Below are 27,807 nucleotides of genomic sequence, written 5' to 3'. Positions count from 1 at the left end.
AGTCAACAGGGTCGCAAGAAGTGTGTGTAAAAACCAAGGCGCAAAACAACTGCCCATGAACTGAGAAAAGTCAAGCGTGCAGCTGCCAAGATGCCACTTGCCACCAGTTTGGCCATATTTCAGAGCTGCAGCATCACTGGAGTGCCCAAATGCACAAGGTGTGCAATACTCAGAGACATGGCCAAGGTTAGAAAGGCTGAAAGACGACCACCACTGAACAAAACACACAAGCTGAAACGTCAAGACTGGGCCAAGAAATATCTCAAGACTGATTTTTCTAAGGTTTTATGGACTGATGAAATGAGAGTGAGTCTTGATGGGCCAGATGGATGGGCCCGTGGCTGAAATGGTAAAGGGCAGAGAGCTCCAGTCCGACTCAGACGCCAGCAAGGTGGAGGTGGAGTACTGGTTTGGGCTGGTATCATCAAAAATGAGCTTGTGGGGCCTTTGCGGGTTGAGGATGGAGTCAAGCTCAACTCCCAGTCCTACTGCCAGTTTCTGGAAGACACCTTCTTCAAGCAGTGGTACAATAAGAAGTCTGCATACTTCAAGAAAAACATGATTTTCATGCAGGACAATGCTCCATCACACGCGTCCAAGTACTCCACAGCGTGGCTGGCAAGAAAGGGTATAAAAGAAGAAAAACTAATGACATGGCCTCCTTGTTCACCAGATCTGAACCCCATTGAGAACCTGTGGTCCATCATTAAATGTGAGATTTACAAGGAGAGAAAACAGTAAACCTCTCTGAACAGTGTCTGGGAGGCTGTGGTTGCTGCTGCACGCAATGTTGATGGTGAACAGATCAAAACACTGACAGAATCCATGGATGGCAGGCTTTTGAGTGTCCTTGAAAAGAAAGGTGGCTATATTGGTTACGGATTTGTTTTTGTTTTGTTTTTGAATGTCAGAAATGTATATTTGTGAATGTTGAGATGTTATATTGGTTTCACTGGTAAAAATAAATAAATGAAATAGGTATATGTTTGTTTTTTGTTAAGTTGCCTAATAATTATGCACAGTAATAGTCACCTGCACACACAGATATCCCCCAAAAATAGCTAAAACTAAAAACAAACTAAAAACTACTTTCAAAAATATTTAGCTTTGATATTAATGAGTTTTTTTGGGTTCATTGAGAACATGGTTGTTGTTCAATAATAAAATTATTCCTCAAAAATACAACTTGCCTTATAATTCTGCACTCCCTGTAGTTCAACTATTCAACGCACTTTACACAAGAAGATGCTGTATGCAAGAGTGATGCAGAGGAAGCCTTTTCTCCATCCACAGCACAAACAGAGCCCCTTGAGGTATGCTCAAGCACATTTGGACAAGTCAGCTTCATTTTGGAATAAGGTGCTGTGGACTGATGAAACTAAAATTGAGTTATTTGGGCATAACAAGGGGCGTTATGCATGGAGGGAAAACAAAACAGCATTCCAAGAAAAACACCTGCTACCTACAGTAAAATATGATGGTAGTTCCATCATGCTGTGGGGCTGTGTGGCCAGTGCAGGGACTGGGAATCTTGTCAAAGTTGAGGGACGCATGGATTCCACTCATGATCAGCAGATTCTGGACACCAATGTCCAGGAATCAGTAACAAAGCTGAAGCTGCAAAAGCGCTGGATCTTTCAACAAGACAACAACTCTAAACACTGCTCAAAATCCACAAAGGCATTCATGCAGAGGGACAAGTACAACGTTCTGGAATGGCCATCTCAGTCCCCAGACCTGAATAGAATTGAAAATCTGTTGTGTGAGTTAAAGAGAGCTGTCCATGCTCGGAAGCCATCAAACCTAAATGAACTAGAGATTTTGTAAAGAGAAATGGTCCAAAATACCTTCAACCAGAATCCAGGCTATCATTGGAACCTACAGGAAGCGTTTAGAGGCTGTCATTTCTGCAAAAGGAGGATCTTCTAAATATTGATTTCATTTCGTTTTTTGTAGTGCCCAAATTTATGCACCTGCCTAATTTTGTTTAAACAATTATTGTACACTTTCTGTAAATCCAATTTCACTTCTCAAATATCACTGTGTGTGTCTCCTATATGATATATTTAACTGACATTCTTTATCGTTACAACCAATGATTTACACAGGAAAATCATGACGATTAACAAGGTTGCCCAAACTTTCGCATCCCAATATATATGTCACTTCCTGGTTGGCGGCCATGTTTTTTGTTAGTAAACACTGCCTAAAACTGGCGATTAACCACTTGCAGATCTTTGGTACCTATATATACTCCCCTGTGTTTACCACTAGCAGATCAGGGGCGTATATAACACACTGTTTACCTACTGTTGCCAATCACGATTCCCGCGCTGTTTCCATCCGCTGTCGCATCCCTGTTTTTCTGTGATCAGAGCATGAGAACCATCCATTCTTAGCTCCCATCACTGTGCCATTATGAATGGAAGAAAGATGCATCTCTCATTCACAACCTCAAGGAAACTGTTACACACACTTTGGTTCCTATCAGCTGTAAACAGCACACGGTAACCTAAGTATAGTGCCTTCTTGTGGCTAAAAAGTAAAATGCACATAAATACACACAAATATACCATAAGACACTTTTAAATCCAAACATTTAAAGAGAATTTGTAGCCCAAAAAAATCATGAAAATAAACATATCACCTTGTTGGGGGCCAGCTCCTTGTCCCCTCTGTTATCTTCGCCGCTCCCCGCCGCTGTTCTGCCCATAAAAAAACACTTTTATAAAGTGTTTTGTAAACAAAGAAAACCGGAAGTTGTACATTCAGTCTGCTCGTTCCTGCTGGGGATCTGTGCTGCTGAAGTGTAACAATCCTAATCTTGTGTAAACACCATTGTTTCCTCCGTTCTGGTATTATTAGGCTCTGCACTCGTCACAGCTTCTCGGCATGTGACAGGCAGCTTCCTCCCACGGCAGACACACAGACAGCCTCATAGAGCAGCTAAATCTGAGAGCACAGGGGCTGTCTGTGATACACAAGCAGAGCGAGCCTGGAGGGGGCGTGGATAATTTGTCCCCATTACAACAGAGGAAGCCACTTCCTCCCCTGGCTCGACAAAGGAATTTAGATTATATACATTTTAAGATATTTCAGAGATGGTGAAATTAGAGAAGGTTGCAGTAACCCAGAACACATTCGAACAGGAATAGGAACTTCTAGGATAGGAGAAATAAGGCTTACAATTTTGTTACAGGGTCTCTTTAATATTTATTTTTAACACCTTCCACCCCTACCCTATAGTTACCAAAATAAAACTTGTAAAAATTGTTTTTTTTACAAAATTACAACATTAAAAAAACCCTACATAAGTAGTTACCTTAGGGACTTTTTAAATATGTATGTTATGAAGATATATTACTGTTGCTTTTTTAAATAAAAGCTTATAATTTGTTTTTAGTATAAAAAACAAACAAACACTAAGGGCTCTTTCACACCAGAGCCCACTTCTGGCGCTTTAACGCAAAGTCTATACTTTGCGTTAACCAAGGTAAAAGGAAAGTCCATAGACTTTCCTTTTACCTTTCACACCCGACGCTGCGTTTCGATACGTTGCGGTACGACGCGTCCCGGCGCATTTTATCGTCGGGAATCGCCGTTTCCCCTTCGGGGTAATTAACTACCACCGCCGCTACTCAGCGTCGCACCGGAGTTTCCCCGACGACACGCCGCAACGCGTGCAGGAGCCGTTCTCCTGCACGCTTTTGGTGTGTAACGAGCCTAAACTGAAAAAATACATATTTCCAAATAAAATATTATCACCATACATTGTACTAGGGACGCAATTTAAATGTTGTAATAACCGGGACAAATAAAATGTGTCCGTTTAATCTACAATAGCACATTTTTAAACTACAATGGCTGAAAGCTGAGGAATGGTGAATTTTTGCAATTTTTTCTCTTTTTCTTCCCATTAAAATGCATATACTGTATATGCTCGCATATAAGCCTAATTTTTCAGCACAAAAAATATACTGAAGTTACCCCCTCGGCTTATATGCGAGTCAGTGGAGCAGAATGGATGGTGGAGCAGTTTTTGTTACTGGCAGAGGAGTGTAAGGATTGTGCACTAGTGATCCTGCTCTTGCCAGCTGGCTCCCTGCTGTTTCTGTGCTCCCCATCCCCTGCAACATGGTGTGCAGAGTGCGCTGCTCAAAACTACCTGTGTCCCCTGGCTTGTGGAGCGGAGCATGCCTGCAACATGTTAGCGGTGCATTGAACAGGGACACCGCTTTATCATTGAGACTCATCTGGCTATGGGGAGAGGGGCTGACTTGCACTGGGGGCACATCAAGCTACTGTGGAGGGGGCTATACTGGGTAGGGGGCTTATATGCGAGTCAATCACTTTTTTTCTGGTTTATGAGGGAAAAGTGGGTACCTCGGCTTATACGCGGGTCGGCTTATATGCGAGTATATACGGTATAATAAAATAATTCTTAGCAAAAAGTACTGCCCAAAGAAAGCCTAGTTTGTCCCACAAAAAAAAGAATATATAGATCGTTTCAGTGTGATAAGTAGTCAAAGTTATTGGCGAATGAATGGGAGTAGTGTAATGTGAAAATTGCTCTGGTCTTGAAGTGGAAAAAAACCTGTGGTAGGGAAGTGGTTAAAAGCCAGGATCGCAGCGTAAACGGCAAAGAGGGATCCAGGAGATCACAGAGACTCGATATGTATGTTTTTTTTTATTGTACAAATCAGACAGTACAGATTCTCTTTAAGCTTACAGGTCAATAGTTTCCCGGTTCTGATTTTTTTTCTCTCCTTGAAAAAGGGTGAAAACTTCAGCTGTACGACAGAAATAAGGAACTGACCCAGTTTAAAGAGAATCACAGAAAATTAGATAAATTGGCTTATTGATAACTTAACTCAACTTCTTTAATACCCGGGGGTGAATGCCATCTGGGCCAGGTGCCTTTTCTATTTTGATCCTATTTAAACGTGCCAGCATATCTTTCTCTGTTTGGCAATTCATGCTGAATGAGGAAGAGTGGGAAAAACCCAGGGGCATATTATGAGCTAAAGGCATCACCTTGGTGAAGACAGAAGCAAATGAAGCATTTAAAAGGTCCTCCACAATCAAGTTTCCTGCCTGATCTTGAAAAAGGTCCAATATTCTCTGCCTTCTTTCTTTTTGAGTTAACTTTTTTGGATTTGACTTTTTATCACTAGCCACTTTTTTCTCCGCTTCCAGTTTCACAAGTCTGATTACTTTTTTTTGCAGTTTTTGTTACATTCCCTATAATTCTTCATTGCAGGTGCAGACTTTTTTAGGGAAGAAAAAAAAAAAAGACAGTTAATCATGTCCAAAACAGTATAGTTATTGTTTTATATGTAGAGTTTTAGACAGTGCAGTGAAAATCTTTTCATAACTTTTTTTATACAAATCATAATAAATCATATATATTTTGTAATTATGATAAAATATTACTTACTGCAGCATCAAAGCTTTGGGTGAACTCTTTAAATTCTCCAAGGGTTTCCCCCAAATGTACATCAGGATGGTTGGTGTTCAGCAATATGCTAACAATTGCTTGTGTAGCACATGCATTATTTATCACCTGGGTTGAAAAGAAAAACAATAAGTATATTTAGCTAGTGTCTGTGAAACAATGTACACTGGTTATGATCAAAGCCATGGTTTCCAATATGAGAACTGTTTTAGCCTGAATTAAATGCATAAATTAAAGTTCACCCCAGAGCAGTGCACAATGTATGCAAAAGTCCAGAGAAGAGAAGAGGGTTTTTAAAGGAACAGTTGCACTCTTTATTCTTCAAATCACAAGTCTCCCCGGTTGCGGACACAAGGCGTAGACATAATTCATAAATCCAATTCACAAAAAAAACCTGCCTGACATGTGTTTCACCGCCAAAAGCAGCTTCCTCGGAGGCACACAGTGTACATAAACATCTGTTACAAATATATGATGTAGAAATATAGAAGTCAAAATATATCATGTTATGTTATATGCGCACACCAGGATACAATGGCCAGTAACGAAAAAAAAAAACCAAAAACCATGTCTATCTTACCAGGTGCAGGTGATAGGAAAAATGCCAAATCGCAATCTGCTCCATTGAACTCATGGTGGCTTCCGCGTGCGTTCAATCTATGCACGTGTGCGGGTGCCTTTTTCTTTTTCCTCCCCCTCACATGACCCCTGGGGACACTCCTGATTGGGCAACACTGCCGTTATTCAGTTTAAAGGAGTAGAGGAACAGCGCCATCTTTATTCCGTGACTGTTTTGAGTACAAGCCCCTTTCTCCATGGTGACGGTGGACTTCTTGTTGTGGGGTTGCTAGGTTCAATATTGTTGTTTAGATTGCTATGTAGGCATTGGGGATTGCATGCCACCTTTTGGAGCATCTCTTACTTGGTGGTTGCATATTTTGTTTGGTGAGTTTTTATGCTACCTTAAAGAATACCTGAACTGACATGTGACATGATGAGATAGACATGTGTATGTACAGTGCCTAGCACACAAACAACTATGCTTTGCTCCGTTTTTTTCTTTCTCTGCCTGAAAGAGTTAAATATCAGGTATGTAAGTGGCAGACTCAGCCCTGACTCAGACAGGAAGTGACTACAGGGTGACCCTCACTGATGAGAAATTCCAACTATAAAACACTTTCCTAGCAGAAAATGGCTTCTGAGAGCAAGAAAGAGGTGAAAAGGGGAATTTCATATCAGTGAGGGTCACACTGTAGTCACTTCCTGTCTGAGTCAGGACTGAGTCAGCCACTTACATCAGATGCAACGCGTTTCGCAGGCACAGCCCACTTCATCAGGCAATAAGGTGGGGACAAACTGTAGACCAGAGACAATAAACATTGCTATAATGATTTCTGCAATAGATATCCTACAAAGTATATGCAACATTTAGTTGAAGCTGAATGTAACTATGTGCAGTGCAACAAGATGTCCGACAATATTGATGTCAGTGATGGTTTGGTAAAGTATTTCGTGCAATAAACGTATGGTGTTAAGGGTTAATGAAATGGAGGTAAAGATTGGAATAAAGTGCTAGTGCGGTCATTATCTAATTGGGGGGGGGGGGGTGGAGGGGGTCCGGAGGAGGGCCTAATTGATATAAGTTGCAGAGAAAGGGACAAGTCACGCAGGCACCGCAGATATCACTACGGTGGCCTGGTGTGAAGGTAAAGGTTGGAGGCGTGCAGGCGCAACATGGACGGCTGACGTCCAGGTGCCCATATTGCTAATGGGCAAAATAATGTAGGGGAGAAATGTTGCAGCCGAAGAGCGGCCCGAGTTTCAATCCTCGACTAGAGGGACAATATAGTATCAGGGCCAGTGTTCTCCCCAGGATTAATCAAGTGGGCGCGCCGCCCGGGTAAATTCAATTACCGCCCGGCTGGCGGCGTTCCAGCTATCTTCACAGATGCCCGGCTATCGCGCTGGGCTCTCTTTAAAAAAAACAAAAAAAAAAAAACAAGCAGCGCTGCTCCATGCACGAGATCTCGCGCTTCCCGGCGAGCTCATGCATTAATTGGCTGAGCAGTAGAGGCGGGACCAGCACGCGAGGCTGAAGACTGTCTCTTCAGAGATTATCTCCGTGCAGTGGTAGGAGGCGGGACTAGCGCGCGAGGCAGTCCAGTAGCCGACAGTTCAGAGGCGCGCATTGAGGCTGTCTGCGTGCACGGATGCTGTCAAGCCTGTAAGTATGCTATAACAGGCTGACAGGCCGCGTGATGTAAAGCCATATGAGGAATGTTGCGGGCGGGTTGTCGGGAGCTATTTGGGAGCTATTGCAGGGAATACAGAACGAGTAAAAAAAAAAAAAAAAAACTGCTAAAAACACCCCTGAAAACAGCAAATATACATAACATAAGTACAAGTGATTAATCAAAGGAAATAGCGCTAGCAACATCCTGTTGCTCATAATGAATCGACACAACTTAATTTTGTTTGCTTGCACGCTACTTGCACTAGTGACAGCGTTGTGTGCATAACTAAGCAATGGCCGCAGCTTACAGTTGCTTAGTTATGCACGCTACGCGAACACGTGCGTGCAGGGAAACAAATTAAGTTGAGCTGATTTATTAGTGCAACCAACAGGAGGTTGCTTGCGCAATTTCCTTTGATGAATCAACCTCATAGAGTCATATTAAAGGAGTTGTAAGGCAAATTTAAATAAAATGAACGCTACTTACCGGGGGCTTCCTCCAGCCCCAAGCTCCCAGGACCTCCCGCGCCGCATCTCTGCGCGCAGCCGTTTGCCGGAGCTCCGACCCAGTCCCCGGCGATGACGTCAGAGCGACCTGGAGGTCGCTCTGTACTGCGCCTGCGTGATTGGCGCTGTCAATCACCGCTATGTGGGCCGGAGCGGACTGCGCCTGCGGGTCGGAGCTCCGGCAAACGGCTGCGCGCAGAGATGCGGCGCGGGAGGTCCTGGGAGCTTGGGGCTGGAGGAAACCCCCGGTAAGTAGCGTTCATTTTATTTAAATTTGCCTTACAACTTCTTTAAATAAAGCCAATTCTGTGGTAAACTGTAGTCTTCACAGCAAAAACATATAAGGAGCAAATCACACTAATACCCCTGGGACAACGTATAAGGAGTGAGGCTGTGGTAAAATCACTGCCACTGAGAATCCAGCCCTTTCTTTTGTAACAAGCAGTAAAGGTAGCCATACATGTAGCGATGCTGGGCGGATGGACCAAGAGACAAGTCTCTCTCTGATCGAATCTGATCAGAGAAAGTTCTGTTGACTGTCCATACACCACAGGCCAATTCCTGATTGATTTCATGCGGAAATCGGTCAGGAATTGGCCTTGTGATGCCACATCTACCGCCTACCCCCCTAATGTGTAATGTACCCCGTCCCTAAACTTTACCTGTCCGTGTCCACTGCTGGCTCCAGGCTTCGACCTTCATCCACACGTGCCCCACGTGGTTTCCAGCGTACACATGGACGCATGTGTGGGACATCACAAACATGCCCATGTTACTCTGGCAACCACGTGAGGCGCGTGTATGGACATAGCCGAGAGCGAGCGGCGGCCAAGGACAGCTAATGTATAGTGACTCGGGTGGGGGGGGTATAGTGACTCTAGTGTACATTGCACCTTAGGAAGGAAAGCGTTGGGGGTTTTATCGTGTTCGTGTCTCTCACCGTTACACAACTGATCAAGCAGGTCTGCTCTACATCTTGCAGCATGTCGGACCGATTCATGTGACCCATTGGTCGCATCATCGATTGGGCATGCACTTGGCGGACTCCATTTTATCCAATTCTATCGAACATGGCCACCTTAAGATTACTGCTGAAATTAGAGTCTAGTAGAAGAAGTAAAGACCCAGCCACTAAGATGTCCTGGGGGGGTCTGGAGAAAGCCCCAGGTAAGAATAAAACCTGAGACTCCCTTCTTTGGCCACTACCACTTCTCATCCTATTCTGACACCAAGGGATACACCACACTACTAGCTATCCTGGGGCAAGGATTGGGCAAGGTGGACATGCACTATGGAGTATGTTGGCTGTGGTCACTATAATGTCAGTGGATGTTGTCCATCTCAAAAAGATTTGGGCCAGCTACAGGTAGCACAGTGTGCTGTGTCCCTTGGTGAAGCTACGGGATGAAAAGTGATAGTGGTGTGGTCCAATACTAACTTACCTATAGAGAGGGAAGGCAATGGATCCCATAGAGCCTTCACATTCCTCTCTCATTCCAGCGCTGTCACCCCTGTTCAAATTCCGACTGCTCACACACGTGTTACCCATCTTCGGAAGCACTCGTGCTCCCAAAGCGTTCCCGAGAAGACTGAGATCTGTATTCAAACATCTGGTCGAATAGCATTTGCGGGGGTGACAACACGGGGACCGTGAGAGGAAGGGGAAGCATCTATAGGACCCAGAGCCTTCCCTTATAGGCAAGTACAGTAGAATCCATTTATAGTACACTTCAAAGGACCGGAAAAAGTATTTACAATATCAGAAGTTTAAATCAGAAATTGTCATACTCAATCACAAAGTTTACTGTAGTATTTAATTAATTCAATAATTGGGAGTCATTTTTTTCTTTTGAATACTTCAGCAAGCGAGCACAGACTATCTAAGCTAGATTAAAATGCAGTGCTCAATATGCAGGAATTTGCATGCAATAATCATGCAACAGCTTGCTCAGGAAGCATAGGTTTCAGCAGTTAATGCAGGTACAGTACTGATAGTGTGCTGCTCTGTACACATTGCTGTGCAGCCCGGATGATACTGTAAGCATTGCAGCCATGCACAAGCAAGTCACAGATGACAGGCAATTCCTTCAGAAATTAGCAGCTTACACAAGATGCATAGGTCTCACATCTGGTGATTTTGAGTTAAGTGCAGGCTCAGAGTAGTGCACAAATAGCAAGCAGGCTACAAGTAGCTGCCAGCCTGCCCACTGACCATGGCTCATGGGTCTCCGACTGACACATGCTCATGCCCACTTTCCACTATAGCCAGATAAAAAATGTCGCTAGGGCCAAAAAAACAGGTTTACTAGGTTTCTTAAAGAGAATCTGTATTGTTAAAATCACACAAAAGTAAACATACCAGTGCGTTAGGGGACATCTCCTATTACCCACTGTCACAATTTCGCCGCTCCCCGCCGCATTAAAAGTGGTTAAAAACAGTTTTAAAAAGTTTGTTTATAAACAAACAAAATGGCCACCAAAACAGGAAGTAGGTTGATGTACAGTATGTCCACACATAGAAAATACATCCATACACAAGCAGGCTGTATACAGCCTTCCTTTTGAATCTCAAGAGATCATTTGTGTGTTTCTTTCCCCTGCATCTCTCATGCACTGAAGTGTCAGGCTGCTCTTTTCTTCCTGCAAACAGCTTTGTCCTTGTCTGTAATTCCTCACTATGTGAAAGCCCAGCCAGCTCAGAGGACGATTTATCCAGCTTGTAAAAGATAAGAGAGAAGAGTAAAGCTGCTCTAATCTAAATAATACACAGGCAGTGTGCATACAGGGGCCTGGAAGGGGGAGTTCATAGCAGAACCACAACACTGAAGAACTTGGCAGCCTTCCAGACACAGGCTGACAAGTCTGACAAGAGAGAGATAAGTTGATTTATTACAGAGACTGTGATAGTACAAAGTGCTGCAGTAAGCCAGAACACATTAGAATAGCTTTTGGAACTTGTAGGATGATAAAAAACAGGATGCAATTTTTGTTACGGAGTCTCTTTAAGGAATTGATAAGGATATATCCTAAACAGTACTTATTTTCATTTTACTTGGGTCAGTCTCCTTTCACGCTCATGCATCTTGTATTTCAATGGCAAGTTCATATGGTATAAGCAGTGCAGAGTTTTCCATGAAAATATCGAGCAGCATACTGTATCTTTACAGTGGCAGGGGAGCATACTTCAATGTACTGTGTGCTTCACTGTAAGCGCTGCATCCTACTAACACACGATGAGACTTTTCATGGCCATTGTGTTGTGATCCCACTGCATAGTGTGAAAGCTGCCTAAAAGTCATTTTTTCTACATTCAGGTTACAGGTTAAATCTTTCTTTCAGCATACTCTGCTTTTGGTGTCTGGAACGCACCCTCGTTGGCTACGGAACGGACATATCATCAGGGAGTGCCTATGGACATTCTTAGACGCCATCACGCTGAGACTATCCCATAGATTGGCTTCAACAGTTATTTACTTGGAGTGCCCAGTTGAACTGGGTTTTCACAGTCCCTATCACATTTACATTGAGAATAGCTGAGGGGGTTTGTGACCTAGCGGCCACTCCTCGTTTCACCAAGATGAGTAAAAAAAGTGTGCAAAAAACACTGCTGAATTACTTCAGAAAAGAGACGCCACAAACTACTGAAGGTGCAGCGTCAAGTCCTGATGTGGCAATCTTGGACAAAGACATTGCAGAGTCTGGTCCATCAGAGGAAATCTCTTCAGCACCAACTCTTTCCATTGATAAAGCTAAGCACCGTATATCTGGCATAAACAAACAATGGTTTAAAGATTTTAATTGGCTCATGGTCAAAGAAAATGATATGTGGTGCTCATTGTGCATGAAATACGCAAACAAACACCCCCCACGGAAGGAGTTACCTTGGGTAAATGTGCCATGCACACGAATTCAAAAAGAAAGCTTGCTGGACCATGAAAAAAGTAAAACACACATTGAGTCTTCTGCTGATCTTCTACAAAAGCGTGTACTAGAGCAAACTGGAATTGGTCAAATTGAAAGATCTGTGTCTGTGCTAAATAACCTACAAATAGATGCCTTCGTGGGAGCTTTAAGATCCATGTATTGATTGGCAAAAAATGAGTTGCCACATACAACGTTATTTGAAAAGCTGTTGGAACATTGTAAAGAAATGGGTTGTTCCTTTTTACAACATCTCAATGTTGGAAAAAATGCACACTACACCTCTGAAAGAATAATGCAAGAGCTGCTGGATGTCTTAGCATCAGACATAAAGTCTAACATACTGAAAAATATACATGCTGAAGATTTTTTCAGTATTCTGTGTTTGACGAAACCACAGACATATCAATTGTAAAACAATTAATCATTTATATTAAATATGTTTGCCAGGTCACTAAAGAGGTCCGGGTTAGTTTTTTATCAACCCGCAATATGATTGATGGCAAAGCGGAAACTATAACTAACACATTGAGTGAGACGATGGACACTCTAGGCTTGAAAACTACTAATCTGGTTGGACTAGGCTCAGATGGAGCGGCTGTTATGATTGGGAAACAGAAAGGTGTGGCAAAACTGCTGAAAGATAAAACATCTGGACTCTTGGTCAACTGCCACTGTGTAAACCACCGATTGGCCCTTGCAAGTGCCCAAGCAGCAGCTGCTGTACCTTATTTAACAAAACTGAATGACATATTAAGACAGCTGTTCTATTTCTTCCAAAATTCTTCCGTTAGGATGGCTGGTTTATTGGAAATCCAGAGTATTCTGAACATCCCCCAAATTAAGCTGAAAATGGCCAGTGACACTAGATGGCTGTCTCATGACTCTGCAGTACAGTCACTACGACAGGGTATGATTAGTGTCATAGCTGCACTGAAAAGAGAGGCCACTGAACGGAATGACATCACAGCTGAAGGATTAAGTAGATTTATGAAAACATACAACTTTGTTTCCTCTCTTATGATGCTTTCAGACGTATTACCAATATTGTCTAACTTATCTAAGGCGTGGCAAAGGCAAGATGTTAACCTTACCGAAGTTGAGCCGATTTTGCATGCAACAAAATTGTCCATTATGGAGTTGAAAGACACTCCTGGGAGATACTTTCAAAACCTTCATCGTTGTCTGGCGGAAGAATGGTCAGATCTCCGAATTGTTTATGCACAGAGTGATGTAATGTCATTCAAAACTACAATATATGACCGTTATCTAGACACGGTTGTAAAGCACCTAGAAGCAAGATTCCCGGACATGCCAGTTATTTCTAGCTTTTCAAAAGTCTTCAATGCAGAAACTCCTGATTCAAGTGAGTCTGCTGAAATTTTTTTTGATCATTACTCCAAAAATGGTAGCCCTCCAGTTGTAAACTGTGAAAGTATCCGACAAGAATGGGCAGTTGCATCAAAAATGATCAGAAGTCCATCATACAAAAACTTTAATCCAAAACAAATTTTATTGAAAATGGCAACGACATCAGAGCTCAAAGAATCGTTTTCAAATTTAGCCAAACTAGCTCACATTGGGCTAGTGATCCCAGTGAGCACAGCTGAATGTGAAAGAGGGTTTTCTGCCCTGAAAAGAATCAAGACATGCTTGAGAAATCGCATGAATGAAAGCACACTAAATAATCTCATGCTGATCTCCTTGGAGGGCCCAGATCCTGGGGAATTTGATTATGGAAAAGCTGCAGACAACTGGGCCTCTAGGAAGAAAAGAAGAATCCACATTTAAGTGGAGGCATATGTAAGTTGGCTTTAAAGAATAGATCTTTACCTTTCTTAGTGTTACCATGATACTGTACTTTTTTCATGGTTTTCATAGTTGGTTTATGTTATATTGTTATTTAAACTTTTGTTAAGGTTGCAGAATCCTGCATTGGATACTTACTAAAGGACAACTGAAGTGAGTGGGATATGGTAGCTGCCATATTTATTTCCTTTTAAATAATACTAGTTGTCTGGCTATCCTGCTGATCTCTTTGGACGCAGTAGTGTCTGAATCACACACCTGAAACAAGAACTTGACAAATTCCGTCAGACTTAAGTCAAACATGCTTGTTCGGGTTCTATAGCTTAAAGAGACTCTGTAACAAATTGTTTATCTTTATTTCTTCTATGCTATAAGTTCCTATGCCTTTTCTAATGTGGTCTGGCTTACTGCAGCTTTTCCTAATTGCACAGTAGCTGTGTTATCTCTGTTATATGATCTAATCTTCTCTCTATAGTCGGCACAGTCAGGCTGAGGCAGTCAGACTGGAATGTGCAGGGCTGCTTGTGATTAGCTAGAAGCTGTACACACCCCCTGCAGGCTCTGTGTGACTAACACACTCTGCTTAGCTGAGCCTATTAGAAGCTGGTTAGTTTGTTTGTAAACACTGCCTAAAACTGGCAATTACAAGCCAGGTTTGCAGCAGAGAATGGCAGAAACAGCACAGAGGGGACCAGGAGCACATAATGAATAGAATGGTATGCTTTTTATTGTAAGAATTTCAGAGTACAGATTCTCTTTAAAGTATTAGAGGCAGAGGATCAGCAGGATAGCCATTGTTTAAAAGGAATTAAATATGGCAGCCAACATATCCCTTTAGCTTCAGATGTCCTATAAATGTAACACAAATATTCTAGTACAAGTGTTAAATCTTAAATAAAAGTCATATTAAGCTTTGAAAAATAGGTAATAATTAAGGCACATTTAATTTTCCACACCGCCAAATTTCCCCCGTGACCCACCCGGCTACTTTTTCATACCACCCGGCTGGAAAAAAATCCTGGGGAGAACACTGAGGGCAATTGGCCTGTTATATATTATTTGATTAAAAAATAAAAAAGGAGAATGTGTGGTAACGGTTACAAAGATTTACGTGTATCTGAACGGACAGTGGTAATTTGCTGCCATCATGTGGTGAAAAAAAAAAATTATAGCAGAGTATAGCAGTGATCAATAGTACATGATCAGGAAAAATCATCATTAGTATACACAGCATAAAATCAACAGTAAGCTATAAAACACTTTCCTAGCAGAAAATGGCTTCTGAGAGCAAGAAAGAGGTAAAAAGGGGAATTTCTTATCATGAGGGTCACACTGTAGTCACTTCCTATCTGAGTCAGGACTGAGTCAGCCACTTACATAACTGATATTTAACTCTTTCAGGCAGAGAAAGAAAAAAAGTAAAACAGCATAGTTATTTGTGTGCTAGGCACTGTACATACACGTCTATCTCATGTCATATTTCAGTTCGGGTATCCTTTAAGTCATTGTACAGTACTATATATATGTACTTTTTCAGATTGCGGTTTGGCATTTTTCCTATGACCTGCACCTGGTAAGATAGATAATTTTTTTTTTTATTACTGGCCATTTTTTCCTGATGTGCGCATATATCATAACACGGGTATATTTTGACTTATATATTTATACATCATATGTTGTGCACTGAGAAATAATGAATTTTTTTTTTCTGATTATTCCCACTAAAATGCATTTAGAATAAAATCATTCTTAGCAAATACCACCCAAAGAAAGCCTAATTGGTGGTGAAAAAAACCTATGTATAGATCATTTCAGTGTGATAAGTGCTGAAAAACTTATTGGCAGATGAATGGATGCAGCGCTGAAAGGTGAAAATTGCTCTGGTTTTTAAGAGGAAAAACCCGTGGAGGTGAAGTGGTTAAAGAAGCATAAATAAATGCACCTGGCATGTAAATTGTATCAGTATCTAAAATCTGGTTTTGCACACTTTTTCCTTCTTTGCTTTTGCTTTGATTGTCACCTGAGATGATGTTGCTTACAATATGGGGTGCTCAGCAAATCCTGCGTCTCATAAAAGGGTACATGCTGTAACAATGTTGAAAAACACTGCTATAGAGCATCTCTTCACTCAGGTGTTGCTTGGCGACGCATCTGTCTCCTCAGCTGCAAAGCTAACTGAAAGTAGTAAATGGAAGCAGCCAGTGGCTGTGCAGTAAAAGAACAGCGGCGCCAGCAGGATAAAACTTGATAAAAATGTTAAAACTTGCTGGGAGGAAGCGGTGATCTTACCTCCGGAAAGCAGACACGAATAACTGTCTGAATTAGTATAAACACATTTATTGAAAAGTACCCCAAAGATGCAACGCGTTTCGCAGGCACAGCCCACTTCATCAGGCAATAAGGTGGGGACAAACTGTAGACCAGAGACAATAAACATTGCTATAATGATTTCTGCAATAGATATCCTACAAAGTATATGCAACATTTAGTTGAAGTTGAATGTAACTATGTGTAGTGCAACAAGATGTCATAGACAATATTGATGTCAGTGATGGTTTGGTAAAGTATCTCGTGCAATAAACGTATGGTGTTAAGGGTTAATGAAATGGAGGTAAAGAGTGGAATAAAGTGCTAGTGCGGTCATTATCTCATTCGGGAGGAAGGGCCTAATTGATATAAGTTGCAGAGAAAGGGGCAACGCACAGAAATATATATAATTAAAAGTAATTAAATTAGAAAACTTGTGTGGGGTACATATAGTAAATAGTATAAAAATGCATACACTGTAAAAAGGGTGCTGTAGAAGTAAATAGGTCAGTGAGCAGAAGGTAAATGAAAAATAAGTAAAATCTTTACAGAAATTCGGCAATAGCACATATAGCGCCTCTGTACTGGTGTGAGGACGCATTGTGCTTTAAAATGTGCTAGCTGGGGTCAATCAGAAGTGTCGGGCGGGTGTGGGTGGGAGGGGTTTGGTACCAAGGTAACCACTTCAGCAGCCAATAGGCTGCTGCCAGCTGTGTAACTATAGTTGGTGCGCCGAAACTGGCGCACTACAGGGTGGTATTAAGGGTGCATGCGCCGATGTAGAGTCATAGCAACGGGTCTAGCAGCCAATAGGCTGCGAGAGGGTGTATACCAAGGGTGGGTGCGGCAAAAACGGCGCACCGAGGGGAAATAGCAAAGGCGCGTGCGTCAATATCGGCGCACCACGTGGGGACAAGTCACGCAGGCGCCGCAGATATCACTACGGTGGCCTGGTGTGAAGGTAAAGGTTGGAGGCGCGCAGGCGCAACATGGACGGCTGACGTCCAGGTGCCCATATTGCTAATGGGCAAAAGAATGTAGGGGAGAAGGGTTGCCGCCGAGGAGCGTCCCGAGTTTCAATCCTTGACTAGAGGGACAACATAGTATCAGGACAATAGACCTGTTATATATTATTTGATTAACAAATAAAGGAGAATGCATGGTAATGGTTACAAAGATTTACGTGTATCTGAATGGACAGTGGTAATTTGCTGCCATCATGTGGTGGAAAAAAAAAATATAGCAGAGTATAGCAGTGATCAATAGTACATGATCAGGAAAAATCATCATTAGTATACAGCATAAAATCAACAGTAAACATCGTACACTTGAAATAACAAGTAATATAACAATTGTATACAATAAATTAAATGACATAGGAGTGTAATGTTAGACACATACCAATACATGTTGTAGTCAGCCATTTTGACCAAATCATAAAATCATGTGCAAAATCGCAGTATACTGATGCAAAAAGAATTATATTATGACATAGATGCTAACTTACGGGGTATTAGGTATTAAAAAGTAAAAACATATAAAAGGAATTACATGAATACATGGTTATATTCAAAAATGCTATAAGGTCATAGTTACATAGTTATTTTGGTTGAAAAAAGACATACGTCCATCGAGTTCAACCAGTACAAAGTACAACTCCAGCCCGTTCCCCACATACCCCTGTTGATCCAGAGGAAGGCGAAAAAACCCCCACAAGGCATGGTCCAATTAGCTCCAAAAGGGAAAAATTCCTTCCTGACTCCAGATGGCAATCAGATAAAATCCCTGGATCAACATCATTAGGCATAACCTAGTAATTGTAGCCATGGATGTCTTTCAATGCAAGGAAAGCATCTAAGCCCCCTTTAAATGCAGGTATAGAGTTTGCCATAATGACTTCCTGTGGCAATGCATTCCACATCTTAATCACTCTTACTGTAAAGAACCCTTTCCTAAATAAATGGCTAAAATGTTTTTCCTCCATGCGCATCTCATGTCCTCTAGTCCTTTGAGAAGGCCTAGGGACAAAAAGCTCATCCGCCAAGCTATTATATTGCCCTCTGATGTATTTATACATGTTAATTAGATCTCCTCTAAGGCGTCTTTTCTCTAGACTAAATAAACCCAGTTTATCTAACCTTTCTTGGTAAGCGAGACCTTCCATCCCACGTATCAATTTTGTAGCTCGTCTCTGCACCTGCTCTAAAACTGCAATATCTTTTTTGTAATGTGGTGCCCAGAACTGAATTCCATATTCCAGATGTGGCCTTACTAGAGAGTTAAACAGGGGCAATATTATGCTAGCATCTCGAGTTTCTATTTCCCTTTTAATGCATCCCAAAATTTTGTTCACTTTAGCTGCAGCGGCTTGGCATTGAGTATGATTATTTAACTTGTTGTCGATGAGTACTCCTAAGTCCTTCTCCAAGTTTGATGTTCCCAACTGTATCCCATTTATTTTGTATGGTGCTAGACCATTGGTACGACCAAAATGCATGACTTTACATTTGTCAACATTGAATTTCATCTGCCATGTATGTGTCCATATAGCCATCCTATCCAGATCCTGTTGCAATATGACACTATCTTCCTGAGAGTTGATGATTCTGCACAATTTTGTATCATCTGCAAAAATAGCAACATTGCTCACTACTGCATCTACTAAGTCATTAATAAATAAATTGAAGAGCACTGGACCCAGTACAGACCCCTGTGGGACCCCACTGCTAACAGTCTCCCATTTTGAGTACGATCCATTGACCACAACTCTTTGTTTTCTGTCCATTAGCCAGTTCCCTATCCATGCACACAAACTCTTCCCCAGTCCTTGCATCCTCAACTTTTGCACCAGACTTCTGTGGGGAACAGTGTCGAAGGCCTTTGCAAAGTCCAAGTATATCACATCTACAGCATTCCCAATATCCATATTAGCATTCACTACCTCATAAAAGCTGAGCATGTTAGTCAAACAGGACCTGTCTTTAGGCATTATGATCTTAAAAAAAAAAAAAAAAAAAAAAACATGAGAGGGCTAAAAGAGAGCGGCCTAGATAAAAGAAAAAGCGGTTATAAGCGGTTTAGTGTATTTTTTCAAGAACTTCATTCAGACCCTCCGGGATGAGGGTTTTTACAATTTGAATCCAGTATATTTCTTACTTTTTGAGACGATCAAACGCATCAGACAGTTGCGCATCCACTGAGTCAATCAATGTGATTTGAAAAAAGTGTGGGTTATTGTCGTGATGAGTGCAGAAGTGGCGTGATACACTGAAGAGGAAATTTGTTGATAATGTTTCTTTTGTGTTGGCTGATTCTGCTACGGGCCATCTGGGTGGTTCTCCCCACGTACTGGAGCCAGCATGGACATGAGATCAGATAAATGACGTATTTTGATTCGCAAGTGAGATGTTTTTTAATGGGATATTGGGTATTAGTGCTGGAGGAGGTAAATTATGAACAGGTATTGATGAATTGACATGCTGTGCACCTATTTTTTTATTACAAGGGAAGCAGCCAGGCTCCTGTGGTGATATGATAGTGTGTTGGTTGGTATTCGGTTTACGTAGTCTGCTTGGTGCTAGGATGTTCTGAAGATTGGGCTCTCCTATAGGTGATAGATGGTGCTTGAGGTAGTATTGGTTGAAGGAACGTGTCCTGCAAGAAGATGTCCCACCTGTTTTTGAAGATATTGCGTTTGAGTGTATGTTGGGCATTATAGCGGGTGATGAATCTGGGTGGGCCTATTGTGTTGGTAGGATTGGTGGTGATGGATGGTTGGAGTGTTTAGCCCTATATTTTGCATTTTTAGGGTATTGGCGGTCTGTGAAGTGAGAATTTTAGATTGGATGTCAAATTGTGATGGATCTGTGCAATTTCTATGTATTCTCTCTCCTATATTGACTGTAGGGTGTGTTGATGATCCATGGGTGATGAGAAAAACTATTGAAGTGTATGTAATTATTTGCGCCCTCTGGTTTTTGTGTGGTTTGATTCTATGTACAATGTAAGGTCAAGGAATTCAATGGAGGAGGTGTTGTGATGGTGCGTAAACTGTATTCCTGCTGTATTGGAGTTCAGACAGCTGTGCAAAGGCTGGAGGTGAAAAGCTGGTAAGAGGAATCCCCTATGTGCTCCAAAAAGCTTGGGGTTGGGGGATCCGGCAGCAATGAAGGTAGGACCGGTGAGGGAGAAGACCACTGTGGCAGTGAGAACACATTGATGGGGAGACCAGAGGAGGACGACAAAAGCGGTAGTGGCCAGCAGATTATTTTGGCAAGAGAGGGACAAGTGTGAAATAACCCATATTGGCAACTCTATAATGGGGAAGAAAAAATTCTAAGGAGTCACAGTAAAGGTCCTTTCGATTTATTGTCAGGTCAATCCTTCTTACCTGTTTTCCCAGATAAAAATGGGGGGCCGCAATATATATTCTTTAATTGGTTTAGTCAAATACACGCATTTTAAAATTAACAGTTGTTTAATTTGAATCCCATTAACAATATTTTTTTTTTCAACCACTTTAGTCTATCTGGACGACTATAGCCATCCAGATAGGCACCACTTAATTCTAACTGGACACCCCCCCTCCCAGTAACCACGCAAACATGTAAAAAAAAAAATTCATAAATATTTACGTCAATAAATAGCCTTTAGGACTCTTTTTTATTTATATGTATGTGATGAGGGTATATTACAGTTAAGTATATAAGGGTTTGCAATTGACAGGACACAAAGAAAACTCCAAAACAGAAAAAAAAACATACACCTTTATTTCCAAATATTATATCAGCGCCATACATTGCAGTGTTCTCCTGAGGGCTCTTTTAGCCGGGTGCTCCACCCGGTTAATTTTGGTGAGCAGAGTTGCACTGGCCCTGCAGTCCCCCAGTTACGCCCCACCCGGCTACTTTTACATGGCACCCATCTGGAAAAAAATTCTGGGGAGAACACTGCACTGTACTAGGGACATACCATATTTTCCGCCGTATAACACTCACTTTTTCTCCCCAAAAAATGGGGAGAAAAAGTGCCTGCGTCTTATATGGCAAAGACAGGGAATTCCGCCAATACGAACCGTCAACCCATCGGGGATTCCCTGCCTGTGTGCCCGCTCTGTCCTGCTCCTCCCTTCAATCCTCCCATCCCCACCATCTCTTCCATGTCGTGTCCTAGCCATCTCTCAGTGTCCGCCGTTATCTCCCTGCTACTTGCATGTGTCCCTGCTCCCGGTTTAAATCTATACAGTGTAGCTGCAGGCTCTTACCTCTCCAGCAGTGCCCGACCGACCTCTTCACCACCGCACTTCTCGCTCTAGTGTTGGCTTGTACTGATGACGCGTCAGTACAAGCCGCGTTCACTGGAGCAAGAAGTGAATCGGTAAAGTGGTCGGCTATCCCTGCGGGCGCTGCTGAAGAGGTAAGAGCCTGCAGCTACACTGTATAGACTTCAACAGGGAGACACGTGCAAGTTGAGGGGACATGGGGGAGATAGCGGGGACACCTGGGAGGACAGATGGGGACACATTGGAACAGATGGGGAGACCTAGGAGGACAGAAGGGGACACAAGGAGACATCTGGGAGGACTGAAGGGGACACAGGAGGATACCATTTTGGGGAGAACATATACTAAATGCTCCTGGAACAAGAACTCACCAGGTTTAGTATATTTGTTTTTTCCTGGTTTTTGTCCTCTAAACCTAGGAGTGTCTTATATTCCGGAGCATCTCATATGGCAGAAAATACGGTAATTTAAATGTTGTGATAGCTGGGACTAATGGGTAAATAAAATGGGTGGGTTTTATTTATTGTAGCATTGCTTATTTGAAAAGTATAGGGATGGAATTGGAGCAATAGTGTATATTTTCAATTTCTTTTCTTGCATTTGCCTATAAAATGCATTTAAAATAATTACTGAAAACAAGTATCGCCCACAAAAAGCTTAATTTGTGGTGAAAAAAACAAGATCTAGATCATTCAAGTGTAAGAAGCATTTATAAAGTTATGGCCAAATAAATGAGGGGAGCGCTGACAGGTAAAATGGCTTTTGGCGTTAAAGAGAACTCGGGGCAAATTTACGAAATCTTAAAGCGGACATGAACTCAGAACATCCTTTCTGCTCTAAAAGCTATGCAACAGCATAATAACCTTTAAACAAAAAAAAACATTTCTTTGTTACAGCCAATACAAATCCTAAAATAGATCTGCACTGTTTCTACTTCCCGATTCATGGAAGCAGACATATTAATAACCTCTTGTGTTTTCAAATAGCTTTATCTACCATTTCTGCCATAGGCAGTCATGTGACATGGGGGGGTTGATCAGATTACAATTTGTGATTAGACACAAATGAGGGGGAATTAAACAAGCTAAACTCTAAATACATACAGGGTGCATTTCTCTATGTATTTCCTCAGTCCTGTGAAATAGTTCAGGTCCACTTTAATAGGACACAATGGAGGAGGCGGGGAAGCGCACGGTGATTGACGCATGCCAGGTAAACAGCAGGCTAGCGACAAGCAGATTGGTCGCTAGCTTGGCGCTATTTTTCAGGGGGGGCAGCAGAGCCATGGGGGGGGACTGGCGGCGGCACCAGAAGGACAAAGAGGCATGTCTGTACAGAGAACATGCCTCTGTGTCCTATTAAGATTTAGCAAATCCGCCTCGAGTACTCTTTAAAGAAAATGGCCAGTAGGCTGAAGTGGTAAAAAATGATCTACATCTTACAAATTCTGCCAGTGAAATGCAAAATTATGAGCACAGCTGTACAACAGAAAAGACATAAGAGCATTTATATTGTGTTTTTCTCCTGGTGGACTCAAAGCGGCAAAGCTGCAGCCAACAGAGCATGCTTTATAGCCAGTAGCAGTGTTAGCAAGTTTTGACCAAGGTCAAGTCAAGGTCAGTGAATAGGTGCGGGCTTCCTTAACAGGAGGAGCAGAGATTCGAATCCTGGTCTCCTGTGTCCGAGGCCTTAACCAGCACACTATCCAGCCACTGCAGCTGTAGATAAATAACATATACATGACGCGTATGTTTAATGACCAGGTTTTGTGTATGAGAGAAGCTTGTGTATGTCTATAGAAGTTTTAGATGTAGTCAAGTGTTGGAGATGAAGATAGATGTTGCTGTAGTTGCCTTTTGCTTTGATCCTATAAGTTAAAAAAGCCCAAAACTTTGTAAGGATTTTACGTCTTGAAGCTTATGAAACGGTTAGGTTACCAAAAAAAAAAAAAAAACACACACACACACAACACAACATGGTGCTACTTTGTAGTACTCTCTAAAATCATGAAAAACAAGAATACTGTAAAATGTCCTGTACAAGCATTTCTAATACCTGTTTTGCAAAAAATATTGTGTCCAGACGTGAATCTTGAACTATAGATCCAGCTGGCTCTTCTCCTGGTTGCCACTTGAAAAGAAAGATCAATCCTTGAACTGGCCTGAAACAAAGAAACAATGATAAACGGTATCAGCTGATTCACCTTTAAGGTGCCCATCGATGATACAATTTTACCAAAACCATGTTATATGAGAGACTACCTAATCATTCAAGGTATATTTAGTCTACTACATAGATTTGGTAAGATTGTACAATTAAAGGGGCACTACAGCGAAATGATAGCTTTTCAGTTAAATAATTAATATCTGCCAGAGGTCTGATTGTAAACAAATGTACAGTAAATGGCTTGTGTAAGGTTATTAGGAGGTTGTGTGAGGCGCCCTCCAGCATCACAGGCTCTGCTATGGACAGCTCAAGGGGCAGCTTTATCTTGAAAGAAAGGCACAAGCAGGCAGCGTCTGATTTCAGGGTTATAAGTACTTTATCCCTCAGTGAACACATTCACAGTTCTTCTGGTGGAGTAACAGACTAGAGCGGTCTACAGCAGAGGCAACGATACTGGAGGGGGCCACACACACACACACACACACACACACACACACACAACCTCATAGGTATCACAACAAACATCATCAGTGTGTACAGGGAGCTCTAACAGCTGGGATAGGCCACCACTCAGCCGCAGAGGGGAGGAAAGAAAAACGTCCAGAGCTGCTATTTGAACTGTCCTCCCCCACATATGGATCAGCTGTCTTTCGTCCACGTCAGTAACATAACTCCCGATGATCTGCTCAGATTTATCATATGCAATGTGTCTCTCCTAACTACCTTATACAAGCCATTTACATCTGTTTACAATCAGACCTCTGGCAGATATACATTATTGAACTGAATAGCTTTCATTTTACTATAGTGCCCCTTTAAAAATGTACAACTGATGGGCACCCTAAGGGAACAAGTTAAGCTAAAAATATGGTGCAAACATATGCACCATATTTTTTTTCAGTCTATCCAGTAAATCTGTAGTCCCTACTAATGGAAAGGTTACAGGGCCTTTTATACTGGCCACATTTCTGGACCACTGAGATTTGCCAATCGCAAGTGCAACAACATGGTAAATGTAGTACCCTTTTCCACAAATGTTCTTTGATTTTTAGCCAAATCGCAAAAACGCTGCATGCTGCTATTGGCCATTTAATTATTCACTTGTTTTAAATGGTGAAAATTGCAGTGCGTTTGCAATGGTGATCGTGAATTTCAGTGGAAAAAAAGGACCCTTACAGAATATTTTGCAATTACAAATCTATGTGTCTAAGGATTTCCCAATGCTAGACTATATTGAGTGCCCTGGAGGGTTGGTTACTCTGGAGGGTTCAAATAACTTTTGTAAGCCATGGGTGTCAATATACAATATTAGAATGTTAGGATGCTCCACTATCAGACTCTTACAGTATTGCCTGTCAAAAGCCATATTCAGGACAGGTTCATCAGTCATATCCGTAATCTGTAACTGTGTTTGATAGCCCAAGTAACTGTTGAACCACAATGTTCAGGTACATTTAAGCGACTTCATCCCCCTTAACAAAAGGGAAAATTTCTGCACAACCGTATCAACACATGTGTGCTAGGTCATAAATAGGAGAATTGCAAAGAGGAGAGTACATGACCATAAAACATGCACTAGTATTCAAAAAGTATAACAATGTTTATTAGGAACAATGTAAAAACACTATACATATAAAAAACATTAAAAAGATACCAATCGGTCAACCTCATTAATTAAGTCATTAGATACTGACACCTTGAATAGGTAATCCAAAAAGTGGATAATAAGCGCTCTCTCCTTGCACCTTCTGTCAGTTCCAGCATCATAATACATGGTTATTTGGCATCCCTTGTTGCCCTTCACTGCACTTATCATGCACTATTATATTGATTGAAATTAACATATGTAATTTTTTCTAGGTATTGCTCTATACTATTTTGCACTTTATAACTATATATGCACCTTTTCTAGGCACAAATTGAGTGTTACAGAACCCGGGTTCTATCACTGTGTGGGCTCTTATTGAGCCACTCAGATGATGATAATCAGCTATTATTCACTTTTTGGATTACCTATTCAAGGTGTCAGTATCTAATGACTTAATTAATGAGGTTGACCGATTGGTATCTTTTTAATGTTTTTTATATGTATAGTGTTTTACATTGTTCCTAATAAACATTGTTATACTTTTTAAATACTAGCGCATGGAGTGCTGTTTTATGGTCATGTACTCTCCTCTTTGCAACCATCCCCCTTGAAATACTTATCACTGTCTTTATCCATGGTATTTACCCACAGTATTGTAGCTTTTTTGCTCATGGTCAGCATATAATAGTGCTGTTAAAGGGACTCAGAGACGAGTAAATAAAAAAAAAAAAAAATGATTCATACCCGCGGCTTTCTCCAGCCCCCTCCGGCATGATCACTCCCACGCCACTGTCCTCAGCCTACTGCATCTTTGGTAAAGAATCCAGTCATTTCGACCAGTCACGGCCAGTTGGCGCATGCGCAGTGCGCTCCTTCTCGCTCCCGTGGCTGGGAGCGTTCTGTGCCTGCGCAGTAGTACTAGTACTACTATACTAGTATAGTACACATTTTTTCTATTTACTCGTCTCTGGTTACCTTCTCAAAGTGAATGTGCCTGCTATTCAGCCATCTGACAGTACTGAGCACATGCATTCAAGTTCATTTATATTTTGGGCATCAACTCCTTCAGGATCACACCAAGTTTAGTATTGTTTAACCAGTAATATAACTTTGTTAGTCTTTAAAATATTGCTCCTAGTGGAAACTGACTTTGGTCTTACATGGACATAAAAATATCCACAGTAAATGCTTTGGCCCTGTTGTCAAAACACTGAGAACAGAGTGGAACTAGTGAGGAGTGAATTTTTAAAGGACCACTACCATGAAAAAGTATAAAATTTAAAATACATGTAAACACATACAAAATAAGAGGTAAGTTTCTTCAAGAGTAAAATGAGCCATAAATTACTTTTCTCCTATGCTGCGGTCACTTACAATAGGTAGTAGAAATCCAACAGAACTGACAGGCTTTGGACAAGCTCATCTACTCATGGGGGATTCTTAGCATGGCCTTTATTCTTTATAAAAGACACTCTCTAAAAAGGATTTATACAAATATGCTGGCCAGCCTCCCTGATCGCTGCACACTTTTTGGCAGTTAGATGGAGCAACTGCCATTCACTAAGTGCTTTTGAAAATCAAGAAAACCCTGAGAATCCCCCATGAGAAGTTGAGCTGGTCCAAAAACTGTTAGTTCTGTCAGATTTCTACTACCTACTTTAAATCACAGCAACATATGAGAAAAGTATTTATAACACATTTTACTCTGGGGGGGAAATGTACTTTTGGAGGGTGCCATAGCAATGGATGATCGAGAGGCCTGTGGCAGTGGGAGAGCAGTGTGACTGGCTGGTCCATGCGGTAATTTGTCAGTAAGACACGTTAATTTTTGGTCCTTAAGGGGCCAGAGACCGCTGGTACGCAGACCTGAGATGACTTTCATCTCAGGTGCACTTTAAATACAGTTTTCACTTCTAGGATTGGTCCAGGTCTCTGGAGGTCCCTTCACAATGGGAGTGGCGATCCTTCGGCCTGTAGAAAGGGGGAGGGACCGGGAGCCCAATAGCGTAGTAACGTCTGGTATAAAACTGTGGGGGATTGTGGGTAATTTATACTCACAAGGATGGGTTGCAGTCCTGCAACCACCATATAGGCATGCGGAAAAAAAAAAAAAAACATTCCCGCTCGGTATCCCGAAACCTTCTGGAACAGGGTGGTTGCTCTCCTCCTGTCGGCTTTTCCACTGGTATGACGGATATACAAGTGGGAAGTGCTAGCACCCCTTTTAGGGGTGTGGGTAACAACTGTTAAAAAGGTTTAGAGAAGCGCCCAGATTCTCTACCAATGGGTCTGAGTCTAATTACTGTATGGTATTATATGAAGAGGTGTCTTACCTCCAAAGAAGACTCACTCGAATATAACGTAAGGAGTCTTAAGAAGTCGTGTGTGGCACGGGCGCCTTTTAGGGCGCTAAAAAGGTGCCCATGCCCCACAGGACTTCTATTTAAGGTTACTTGTTTGTACTGACCGGAGACCCGTGAAACGCGTTGTCTACAATTAACCACTTGATAATAAAGACTCCTTACGTTATATTCGAGTGA

The 27,807-nt window shown here is 41.8% G+C and overlaps 1 protein-coding gene across 2 annotated transcripts in view; it reads right to left on the bottom strand.

The window, feature by feature from the left end:
• Positions 1 to 27,807, bottom strand: part of UCHL5 (ubiquitin C-terminal hydrolase L5) — a 147,692-nt gene that overhangs the window by 92,646 nt on the left and 27,239 nt on the right. Inside the window, exons 3-4 of one of the 2 annotated variants that reach the window (XM_068242671.1) lie at positions 23,569 to 23,674; positions 5,438 to 5,563 (exon numbers count right to left, since the gene is read on the bottom strand). In XM_068242671.1, the coding sequence (XP_068098772.1) occupies positions 5,438 to 5,563; positions 23,569 to 23,674 (232 nt within the window). Of the gene's footprint in view, positions 1 to 2,647; positions 2,896 to 5,437; positions 5,564 to 23,568; positions 23,675 to 27,807 lie in introns of those variants that run through there. The other variant, XM_068242672.1, reaches the window with a different exon arrangement.

Source organism: Hyperolius riggenbachi, chromosome 6, assembly GCF_040937935.1.
Source record: "Hyperolius riggenbachi isolate aHypRig1 chromosome 6, aHypRig1.pri, whole genome shotgun sequence".
NCBI classification, from domain to species: Eukaryota; Metazoa; Chordata; class Amphibia; order Anura; family Hyperoliidae; genus Hyperolius; species Hyperolius riggenbachi.
Note: the sequence above shows the minus strand (reverse complement) of the source record. Positions and strands in the feature narration are given on the sequence as shown.